We start from the raw sequence: 12,011 nt of genomic DNA on the forward strand, positions 1-12,011 counted from the left end.
CGTGTGTATCAAGAATGGTCCACCACCCAAAGAACAATCAGCCAACTTGACACAACTGTGGGGGTCATTGGAGTCAACATGGGCCAGCGTCCCTGTGGAATGCTTTCGTCACCTTGTAGTCCATGCTGCTACGAATTGAGGCTGTTCTGAGGGCAAAAGGGGTTGCCACTCAATATTAGGAAGGTGTTCCTAATGTTTTGTACACAGTGTATTAGGTAGCAAGCTTTGACAAATGCAGCTTGTACAGACTAGGGATTCCACAGCTTAATACTCTCATGGACCTTTCATAAGTAGCATTTTAATTATTTTGTGGTGTTTGTCGTTTCTCTTCCCTCTCTGTCAGGCAAATGGATCGTGACTCCAGAATATATTTTTGACTCTGTTAAGAATGGTTCGTGGCTGCCAGAGGGGCCCTATGAGTTGGACATTGTCTCCAAGGGGGGAGTCCCTGGGACCTCTAACCCAGTGAAGGTGTGGAGGGAGAGGGTGACCAGCAGGGCCATGGCTGGGGCCTTCGAGGGTTGGAGGGTCCTCCTGATGGTCAATGAGCCTACTCGCAGAGACATGCTCAGAAGGTGGTCTTTAGAATTGTAATGGGCAGTAATTATGTGTGTGTGTATATATGATATTTTAACATGTTTTAGCCATATGTAAGAGCCTACGCTTGAGTAACAGTAATAGACAATGAAGAAATGTCTGAGAATGGAATTCTAAATACATATGTATTTAATGATTAATGAATTTGTCAAATGAATGGATTCACATTCAAGGCATAAAGCTTAAGTTACAAGCATTACAAGGCATTCCAAGCATATGCAGTGCATTTGGAAAGTATTCAGACACCTTGACTTTTTCCACATTGTGTTACGTTACAGCCTTATTCAAAAATGTATTAATGTATCCCATGTATTAAATGGTTCCCCCCCCCCAATCTACACACTCTACCTCATAATGACAAAGCAAAAAATACATTTTTGCACATTTATTAAAAACATAACTAAAATATCGCTTTTACATAAATATTCAGACCCTTTACAGTGCCTTTCCAAATCAAGTCCAATCAATTGCATTTACCACAGGTGGACTCCAATCAAGTTGTAGAAACATCTCAAGGATGATCAATGGAAACAAGATGCACCTGAGCTCAATTTTGAGTCTCGTAGCAAAGGGTCTGAATACTGATGTAAACAAGGTGTTTTTTGTTCACAATACTTGTTTTCTCTTTGTCATTATGGGGTATTGTGTGTAGATTGATGGAAAAAAGTATTTTAAAAATCCATTTTAGAATAAGGCTGTAACGTAGCAATGTGTGGAAAAAGTCAAGGGGTCTGAATACTTTCCCGAAGGCACCGTAGATCCTAAGGTTAACTTACAGGACAGAGCATGAACAAAGATATGCCCACTAGGCCAGAGGCCTAGGAAATGAGAACATGCAACCTTCCTCCATGGACTGGATACAGGATAAGAGAGATAACAAAGGCATTTCCATTTCTAACATCTGAAGGTGTAACCTTTCAACCCGAAACAAACCACCATTGACATATCAAGTTACCAAGTTCACAGTAACCTCAACACTCCCAGGCACCGATCTCCACAGGGTGTCGCAGTGTCTAAGAGCTTGTGCGACGGATGAGACCAATGTAAATGAGACCGAATTCCTGAGAAGACAATCAAACTCCTTTGCATGATAGTGTAATTCAGAGGTCACCCTGTACAGACACACTTAAGAGGTCGTCCATCCGTATAGATAGCATCAGTTATTCTCCGTGAACAAGTTTCAAATAGAGACCAAGCATTTAATTAATGCAATATCTTCCATCACACTAGTCCTCTGGATACTGTAACATAGAGATAGATATATGTTGGCCCGTCAGAGGGGGAAGGGCTGACTAGTCCTTGGGCATTGACCTTTTTGTTCCCGTCACATTTTCCGTGCAGCTCCAGGTGACACACATTAGGGCCAAGCCTACAGAATCGTCTTGAAATGAATTGACCTCAAACCTCATGCTTACACATCTAAATGATGCATTTCTTGTCTTCTCAAAAATGTTGTGTCCTGTATTTGCTACATCATATATCAGACACACCTGTCACTTAATTTATCATGAACATATATTTTTTTCAGAATCCTAAAAGCTGGGAAGGCCAATGTGTACTCGTACCCTCCTCCCTCCCATGCTGACGTGACACACGTGTTGACAAAACACGTCGCAGAGCATGTGAAGGCCCACAATGCACCGTGCTACTCCATAGAACACATGGCCCTGCATCTTTTTGGGGTAAATGTCTATGTAGATATCTGTTGATTAGCGTAATTAACAATTACACCCAGTGAAAGGCTTGCATAATAAGGCTCAATCAATCTAAGTGCTCTGTCTTGTCTTCAGGAGAACGTGTGTTCTGATATGGGTTTAACCTGGACAGAGGGCCAGGCAGAGGAGACACAGGAGGCCAATGACGCACTCTCCACAGACTTTTCAGAGCTGGAGAGCGAGGCCAGGGACTACATCTCTCAAATAGGGGTGAGGGGCAGGTCTTTTCAAATCCGTCTATGTTTAGCAATGAAACGCAAGTTTTCCAATCATTGTTTTTCTGGGCGAAAACTCATGTCAGTCGTACAACTTTTTCAGTCGTCATTTTAATGACTGCATGTGTGACATTGTGGATGGCTCGTTTCATGCAGGAGCGGAAAAGACTCCCAGATATCCTGAGCTACTATGCCCCCGGACCGTACGCTCAGGTATGCAGATCTGCTCAAAGCGTCTACCATACATGCGTATTATACAACTGTAAATGAGTGTGTGACGTGTCAAAGGAGATCAGGTCATTCAATTTCCTTTATGTCAGGCGCCTCACTGAAAGGTGACATTTTGTGCATAGACGCATCATATCCGGGTCACCTGATTTAACCAATGCTGTCAGTTGATTGGTGAAGCGTGATTGGCAGAGCTATTAAAGGTAGTCTCTCACTGTCCCTCCGGCACCTTCCCAAGTGGATTTTCTTCCGATTGCTATTATAAACGGCCATGTAGTTCTTTTTCACATTTCCTAAGTTCATATTCAAGTGGGCAATAGATGGCAGTTACCGAGATGACCTGATGAACTTCTGACGTCCTTCTCTTTCTCCACCCCAACTGCTCACGCCATTGTCATCTCTCTCTATTTTTTTGTAGACTGCTGTAGCCAACTTTAGCAACGTGCAGAGCCTCACTGAGTGTGGTTTATTCACCCAAGCCCTAGAGGAGCTCCAGTTGTACCTGCTGCCAGGGCAGCTCCCCCCAGCCCCATTCCTCCAGCCCCTCATGCGTCACGCTCTCCACGTAAAGACCACACAAACTGTTTGTTGTCCATTGTCAAAAAATCTAAACCTGATTCCCTGGCTCCTCATAGCTCCTCTTTCCCCATCCAGGGGGATGCCAAGCCTTTCTTTCTCAGCGAGTTCCGCACGGTTCTCCACAGCATCCTGAGGAACAACCCTCCCTGGGGTTCTCCAGCTAGCGGGACATTCTTCATGAAGGTGCTACAGTGTCCCCAGTGTCGAAAAGGAGTCTGGCCCCTTTTGGAGACATCACTCAGGTATAGAACACTAGAGAGACACTTATACAAATGCCATAAACTGTATGTCCCAATAACGTCTGTTCAAAATATTATTTTAATATGAGATACCCAAGTCTTCTGTGTTTTCATGCGCTATCTGCAATTCTACTATATCCATCTCTCTTTTTTACATACACCACCGGTTAAAAGTTTTAGAACACCTCATTCAATGTTTTTTTCTTCATTCTAGAATAATTTCGAAGACATCAAAACTATGAAATTACACATGGAATCATGTAGGAACCAAAAAAGTGTTAAACAAATCCAAATATATTTTATATTTGAGATTCTTCAAATAGCCACCCTTTGCCTTGATGACAGCTTTGCACACTCTTGGCATTCTCTCATCCAGCTTCACCTGGAATGCTTTTCCAACGGTCTTGAAGAAGTTCCCACAAATGCTGAGCACTTGTTGGCTGCTTTTTCTTCACTCTACAGTCCAACTCATCCCAAACCTTCTCAATTTGGTTGAGGTCGGGAGTTTGTGGAGGCCAGGTCATCTGATGCAGCGCTCCATCACTCTCCTTGATCAAATAGCCCTTACACAGCCTGGAGGTGTGTTTGGTCATTGTCTTGTTGAAAAACAAATGACAGTCCCACTAAGCCCAAACAAGATGGAATGGCGTATCGCTGTGTTGGTTAAGTGTGCCTTGAATTCTAAATGAATCACAGACAGTGTTACTAGCAAAGCACCCCCACACCATAACACCTCCTCCTCCATGCTTTACGATAAAAAATACACACGTGGAGATCATCCATTCACCTACACCGCATCTTACAAAGACACGGTGGTTGGAACAAAAAAATCTCCAATTTGGACTCCAGACCAAAAGACAAATTTCCAACGGTCTAATTTCTTGGCCCAAGCAAGTCTCTTCTTCTTATTGGTGTCTTTTAGTAGTGGTTTCTTTGCAGCAAATCCACCATGAAGGCCTGAGTCACAGTCTCCGCTGAACAGTTGATGTTGAGATGTGTCTGTTACTTGAACTCTGTGAAGCATTTATTTGGGCTGCAATCTGAGGTGCCGTTAACTCTAATGAACTTATTCTCTGCAGCAGAGGTAACTCTGTGTCTTCCATTCCTGTGGCGGTCCTCATGAGAGCCAGTTTCATCAAAGCGCTTGATGGTTTTTGCAAATGCACTTGAAGAAACTTTGAAAATTCTTGAAATGTTCCATATTGACTGATCTTCATGTCTTAAAGGATGGACTGTTGTTTCTCTTTGCTTATTTGAGCTGTTCTTGCCATAATATGGACTTGGTCTTAACCCTATTCGGTATATCTTCTGTATACCAACCATACATGGTCACAACGCAACCGATTGGCTCAAACGCATTAAGAAGGAAAGACATTCCACAAATTAACTTTGAACTTTTAAGGCACGCCTGTTCATTGAAATGCATTCTAGGTGACTACCTCATCAAGCTGGTTGAGCGAATGCCAAGAGTGTGCAAAGCTGTCATCACGGCAATGGGTGGCTATTTGAAGAATCTCAAATATATTTTAACACTTTTTTCGGTTAGTATGTGATTCCATATGTGTTATTTCATAGTTTTGATCTCTTCACTATTATTCTACAATGTAGAAAATAGTCAATATAAAGAAAAACCCTTGAAAAAAGCAGGTGTTCTGGCGACCGTGTCAGCGTGCATGCGCCTGGCCCGCCACAGGAGTCGCTAGAGCGCGATGGGACCCGGACGACGCTGGGCCAATTGTGCGCCACTTCATGGGTCTCCCGGTTGCAGCAGGCTGCGACACAGCTTGGGATCGAATCCGGATCTATCGTGACACCTCTAGTACTGCAATGCAGTGCCTTAGACTGCTGCGCCACTCGGGAGCCAATCCTTCTCCTTTTCATGTTGTACCCATCTTCCTCCTTTTGGTGTCTCTGTTTCTCCAGGTTCTGCATGGGTAGCAAGCCCTGTCACTCACTCCCTAGCCCCGCCTCCCCAGAGCTGCTCCGCTTCCATGGTGACCTGCAGGCTTTTATGCTCGAGCTCTTCAAGTGTGACATGCACTCAGCTAGCAAAGGGTAATCCCCACCGACGGGACACAGGCATATATTGGCGTAATGTAGAAAACAGGCGTCACTTACTTGAAACAACTTCGAGAGTTCCAATCAACGTCATGCACCACAGATACGACACTGTGGATATTTCAACATGTCCTCCGTCTTCCCTCAGAGAGGCGGGAGGCTTGCGGTCGTCCGTCCTCTACAGGGTGTTCTGGAGCTTGTGGGAGCGCTCGACGCTGGCCTCCAAGGCCGTGCAGCAGATCGCCCAGCTCCTGGTCCAGGCCTCATTGTGGGAACGCTCTGTCTCGGAGGTAAACCTGGACACGTTCCCAAGTCCCTGTTCCTGTTCTCACCAACATTCCAGTCACATACAGTAGGCCTACATCCCTGTCCCGCCCATAGTTCAGTTCAAAGTCGATTCTGAACTTGCAGCGCACCATCTAAGGCAGTGGTTCCTGTGGGGTGTGGGGTGCTGTGTCAGCAGGGGAAGTGCAGGGGTCTTTTATTTCAAAAAAATTGGAGTGGGGGGAGACTCAGTTCCTCTTGTCATGTTAGTCATTACAGACCTTAGAGATATTTGTAACTTATCAGAAATGCCCAGATCAACTAGCCCATGTCAGCTGTTTTTGTTTGTTTGTAGTTTTTTAGGTATTTTAAGTCGTAGATATTGTTGTAATTAAAAAAAAATGTCACATGAATAGACATTAGACAAGCCTAAATGTGTAGGGTTGCAAGAAAATTTGCTTTAGAACTGCAACATTTCTTTGCTCCCATGGTAACATTTGTAGAATTGCAGGCAATCTAAACCTTAAACCTGCAAAATTCTCGCCACCAACAAGAGGGGTGTGAACAGTGCTTGTGCACATAGAAATAGACTGGTGCGGGGAGGAATTGCAGGAATTGTAATGGAATTGGGCCCTCACTCTGGTCCAGCTAACTACCCATCTCTGTTTTTTTGTGCTGTGGTTGCTTGCGTAGGGTCAGGAGAGGGACTGTGAGAGAGACCGGAGGCAGACGCTGGTGCTGACCTTGCAGGACACGCTGGGCGTGGTGGTGGACTACTGGTGGCAGGAGTACAGCCGCCTCAACCGCAGCCTGGTGGACAAAGGCCTGGAGGACCTGGCTCAACACATCGCCATCCTCTGTCAGGGTACTACGCTGCACTGCACGCAGGTCTGAGGCTCCGTCCCGAGCGGCACTCTGTTCCCGATTATAGTACACAACGTTCGCACTACCTGTGGACCTCTGGTGAGAGGTAGTGCACTGTATAGGGAATCGGGTACCATTCGGGACGCAACCAGTCTGACACACAGCAGCACAGTTTTAATCATGTGTTCTAACTGCTCCCGTGTTGATGTGGATGGTATTCTTCCTGCCCTCAGACCTGCCCCCGGATGTCCTCCAGACGTTTGTTCCCGGGATGGTCCCAACCAGGCTACGGATGGTCACGGCAGATGCCATCTTTAGGAACGTGTGCTGCAGGAACGGCATCATCATAGGAGCAGAGCCCATCTCGCTAAGGAAGATTGTACGTTTTGGCCAAGTCTACGTTAGAATGTGTTTGGTTTCCCCGTCTTGGCTCTTGTGTCCCAGGTGTAGTATAAGTGCAACAGCGGTACAGTGTATTGGAGCTCTGTTGCACATACAGGCCAGTTATTTTGCTGGGATCAGATTCTCCTGCTGCTGTCCTCACTGCTGGGTCTCTCACTGTCACAGCTGCTAACGCTGGTGTCTTTATTCTTCTGTCTAACATACACGCACACACCTATACTACAGACCCTCTCTATAAAGACCCTCTCCTTCATCTTACTGTGTGTGTGTGTGTGTGTGTGTGTGTGTCCTGACAGGTGTCCTCCTACCTGCCAGCCCTGGGGAGGCTGTGCGCGGTCAGGACAGGTGGCTCCAGAGTCCCCCGGGCAGACAGCGGGGGCCCTCGGCCTGGGACTGAACCCACCTCCTGCAGCTGGAGCACCCAGGGGACTGATACAGGGTGAGTCTGTGTGTCTGTGCCCCCACTGACCACTCCAGTCAGGCTAGAGGCCATACAACCAACCTCCCCGAGGAAGGTGTAGAAGGGGGAAAGCTGTGTGGATGGGAGAGGTGAGAAAGGGAGGAGATGTGGTGAAATGAGGGGAAAAGACGGAGGGGGTGAGAGGATGCCATAGGAGAGGAGAGTGTGAGAGAGCAGGTCAGAGTGAGTGTGGAGATGTGGAGTCTTCAGTGGACATGTGTCTTCACATGCCTATGTATCAGAGATTACAGGAGAGGTGCAGAGAGCAGGTCAGAGTGAGTGTGGAGATGTGGAGTCCTCAGTGGACATGCCTCCTCACATGCCTATGTATCAGAGATTACAGGAGAGGTGCAGAGAGCAGGTTAGAGACCCTACAGCTAGGCTTCTCTGGACAGACTGATGGCTCACCTCTCTCCCCTGCCACCACCCCCCCCCCCACGTCATACCAGGCAGCTGCTGCTGTTCAACACCCCGCCGCTGGCACAGGTGGCAGGGCCCGCTGGGGATGAGGTTCACCTCAAGGCTAGCAGCCCACTCACCGACCAGCCTCGGCCTCTTTTCCCCTCAAACACTTTAATCACCAACATTCACCTTTTTCAATAGAAAATCAAAAGACAAGTTCTTTTGTTACCTCACCTTACAAAAATATATATTTTTCAATGAATAATTTTGTATTACTCAGAGAGTTGGGGTGAGGGGATCGTATGATATAGATGATTTGGTTTAGAAAGCTGAGGTAGCATGTGAGTGAGAGGCCATGAATGTGCCTTAATAGATCAAGTGTGTGATGAGGAGAGTCCCTCTCTTGCTCTCCTCGGCTCTTCCTGTAAGGACAGCTTGCCATCAGGGCACAAGTCCAGACAAAGGCTGGCGGGAGGCTCTCCATAATTGAAGCCCTGTTTCCTCCTGCTGGCTTAATCAAGCAGAGCTTATTGCTTTTCTGTTTGAGCCCGTTTGGGTTTGTCATTCTCTGTATCGCTCTCTCGCCCTCTCTCGACACATGTTACTGTAGTCTAGCAGTTAGAGCGTTGGGCCAGTAACCGAAGAGTCGCGTGTTCGAATACTCGAGTCGACAAGTTGAAAAATCTGCCGACGTGTCCTTGAGCTAGGTACTTAACCCTAATTTGCTCCAGGGGCGCCGTACTAATATGGTTGACCCTGTAAAACAACACATTTCACTGCACCTATCCGTTGTGTGACAATAAAACATATATTCATTATTTTACTACAGCACAGTGAATCACAGCATCCCTTAAAGGCATAGTAGGCAGCTTTCTTGGCGACTTGAACAATTTCACGTAGAATGTGTGTTAAAGATCTGTTATGCACAGCCGCGAGCTGCCTAGTGACACGAGCCTACCAGACGAGCAAAATTGCTTGCCTCGAAGTGAGCATAGAAGTAACACTGAAGCATGCATGAGAGCATCAGCTGTTCTGGATGACTGTGTGATCACGCTCTCCGTAGCCGATGGGAGTAAGACCTTTAAACAGGTCAACATTCACAAGGCCGTGGGGCCAGATGGATTACCAGGACGTGTACTCTGAGCAGGCACTGACCATCTGGCAAGTGTCTTCACTGGCATTTTCAACCTCTCCCTGACTGTGTCTGTGATATCCACATGTTTCAGGTAGTCCCTGTGCCCAAGAACACTAAGTTAACCTGCCTAAATGACTATCGACCTATATCACTCACTTCTGTAGCCATGAAGTGCTTTGAAAGGCTGGTCATGGCTCACATCAACACCATTATCCCACTCCAATTTGCATAGCGTCCCAACAGATCCACAGATGATGCAATCTCTATTGCACTCCACACTGCCTTTTCACACCTTGACAAAAGGAACACCTACCTGAGAATGCTATTCATTGACTACAGCTCAGCGTTCAACACCATCGTGCCCTGAAGGCTCATCACTAAGCTAAGGACCCTGGGACTAAACACTTCCCTCTGCAACTGGATCCTGAACTTCCTGATGGGCTGCCCCCAGGTGGTAAGGGTAGGTAACAACACATCTGCCACGCTGAACCTACATGGGGGCCCCTCAGGGGTGCGTGCTCAGTCCCCTCTTGTACTCCCTGTTCACCCATGACTGCATGGCCAGGCACGACTCCAACACCATCATTAAGTTTGCAGATGACACAACAGTGGTTGGCCTGATCACTGACAGACGATGAGGTCGCCTTTTGGGAGGAGGTCCGAGACCTGACCGTGTGGTGCAAGGACAACAAACTCTCCCTCAACATGATCAAGACAAAGGAGGTGATTGTGGACTACAGGAAAAGGACGGCCGAACAGGTCTCCATCAACATCAACAGGGCTGTAGTGGTACATGTTGAGGGCTTCAAGTTCCTTAGTGTCCACATCACCAACAAACTATCATGGTCCAAACACACCTAGACAGTCGTGAAGAGGGCACGACAATGCCAATTACCCCTCAGGAGAGGGGAGATTGGGCATGGGTCCTCAGATCTTCGAAAGGTCTATAGCTGCACCATCGAGAGCATCCTGATTGATTGTATCACCCAATGCCTGGAATTGCAACTGCTCGGCCGCTAGACACTACAGAGGGTAGTGCGTACGGCCCTGGGCCAAGTTTCCTGCTGTCCAGGACCTCTATACCAGGCGGTCAAAGGAAGTTCCTAAAAATTGTCAAAGACTCCAGCCACCCTAGTCTCTCTGCTACCGCACGGCAAACAGTACCGGAGCGCCGAGTCTAGGTCCAAAAGGCTTCCTATCAGCTTCCACCCCCAAGCCATAAGACTCCTGAACAGCTAATCTAATGGCTACCCCAACCCCTGTTTTACCCTGCTGCTACTCTCTGGTTATTATCTATGCATAGTCACGTTAACTCTACCTACATGTACATATTACCTCAATTACCTCGACTAACCTGTGTCCCCGCACATTGACTCTGTTCCGGTACCCCCTGTATGTAGCCTCGCTACTGTTATTTTACTGCTGTTCTGTAACTATGTTACATTTTTACTTTACATATATTTTTCTTAACGGCGTTGTTGGTTAAGGGCTTCTAAAAAAGCATTTCACTACACCTGTTTTATTCGGCCCATGTGACACACAAAATTAGATTAGATTTTCTCATTGAAAGCAAGTCTGAGAAGCGGTAGATCCGTTCTATTTGCACTATTTTTATGCTTCTTGTTAAGTTTAATTTTGGTTAGTTTTACTTTCGCATTTGTACACAAGCTGAAAATAAAACATTTTGCTTATTGAAAATATATTTGGTACAATTCTATTTAAAAAATATATTTTTTATTATTACAAAACATATACACACACAAATGACAGCATACGCACACAAACAACATCATCACACCTGCCCAGACCCACATGCTCACACCATCTCCAGCTTTCCATTGTGTTATCAGTAGAGGATTGGTTGATTTCCAGTTAAGTAAGATAAGAGTATCATCCAACCCATCAGGTATCTCACTACACCCTCATATGCCATGCCTTGAACATATGCAGACTGACAGAGTCAGTGAATTTACATTGTAATACTTCTCACAGCCAACTTTCTAGCTGAGCCCATAACTTTTGGACTTGATAACATTCCCAGAAGGCATAGATAATTTAATCCTTGTTAGTTTTACACTTAAAACGTGACTCTGCCGTCGTGCTGTAGAATTGGTGAATGTTGTCGCTTGTATAATACATTCTATACATTAGTTTTATACAGTATTAAGCGTTCATTTTCGTTAACTGTCATTTTGTTAATGTTCCAACATTCCCTCCATCTTGTGCCAATATCAGTTATTTTTAATTCATGGTTCCAATATTTTTTTTCTAAGAGGTTGTCAGTTGGATAGGCTTTCTGCAAGGTAAGATATACAAAACCTATCATATGACCATCCTTTTTTGACTCTTTTTGATTGTCCTGATGTCCCAAACATTTCAAATTTAATTTTCGTGATATGAAAGATAAGTTGCATGTATTTGAAAATATCTACATTGGTCAGTCCAAAATTGCTTTTTACAATTATTTCCTATTACAAAGTCATTTACGGTTTCTATGCCTTTAGCATTCCATGTGGACCAATTTATTGGTGAATTCTGAAAAGCTTGCTGGTTTTGTGTTCTACCCGGTAATTAATTGCATACACCTGGTGTCCCAGGTCTAAATCTGTCTGGGGGGGGGGGGCAGTGGGACTGTTTTCAAGGTCCAGAGTTGAGTTTGAGGGCTCTACACTATTCATTGCCTGTTTTGTTACTTCTTCTGCCTATTGTAAAACATTTTTTAAATGAAATAAAACTGCTTTTTATGATTAAAAAATAACCATTTAGAAAGCCTCAAATGCAATTTAACAAAAGCAATGTCAGTTGTGGAAGTGTTTCTTATGTTGCTGCCTCTCTTATTCTGAGGTGATCTTT

General features: G+C 45.6%; 1 protein-coding gene across 2 annotated transcripts in view; it reads left to right on the top strand.

Annotated features, from left to right (window-relative positions):
- The window catches only part of LOC139389994 (SMC5-SMC6 complex localization factor 1), a 36,050-nt gene that overhangs the window by 1,601 nt on the left and 22,438 nt on the right, over positions 1–12,011 (top strand). For both annotated transcript variants that reach the window (XM_071137060.1, XM_071137059.1), the window contains 11 exons: positions 344–575; positions 2,126–2,279; positions 2,388–2,522; positions 2,684–2,740; positions 3,174–3,320; positions 3,410–3,576; positions 5,497–5,628; positions 5,780–5,921; positions 6,589–6,760; positions 6,993–7,138; positions 7,458–7,600. In XM_071137060.1, the coding sequence (XP_070993161.1) occupies positions 344–575; positions 2,126–2,279; positions 2,388–2,522; positions 2,684–2,740; positions 3,174–3,320; positions 3,410–3,576; positions 5,497–5,628; positions 5,780–5,921; positions 6,589–6,760; positions 6,993–7,138; positions 7,458–7,600 (1,627 nt within the window). The remainder of the gene's footprint in view (positions 1–343; positions 576–2,125; positions 2,280–2,387; positions 2,523–2,683; positions 2,741–3,173; positions 3,321–3,409; positions 3,577–5,496; positions 5,629–5,779; positions 5,922–6,588; positions 6,761–6,992; positions 7,139–7,457; positions 7,601–12,011) is intronic.

The sequence above is a fragment of the Oncorhynchus clarkii genome, chromosome 30, assembly GCF_045791955.1.
Source record: "Oncorhynchus clarkii lewisi isolate Uvic-CL-2024 chromosome 30, UVic_Ocla_1.0, whole genome shotgun sequence".
NCBI classification, from domain to species: Eukaryota; Metazoa; Chordata; class Actinopteri; order Salmoniformes; family Salmonidae; genus Oncorhynchus; species Oncorhynchus clarkii.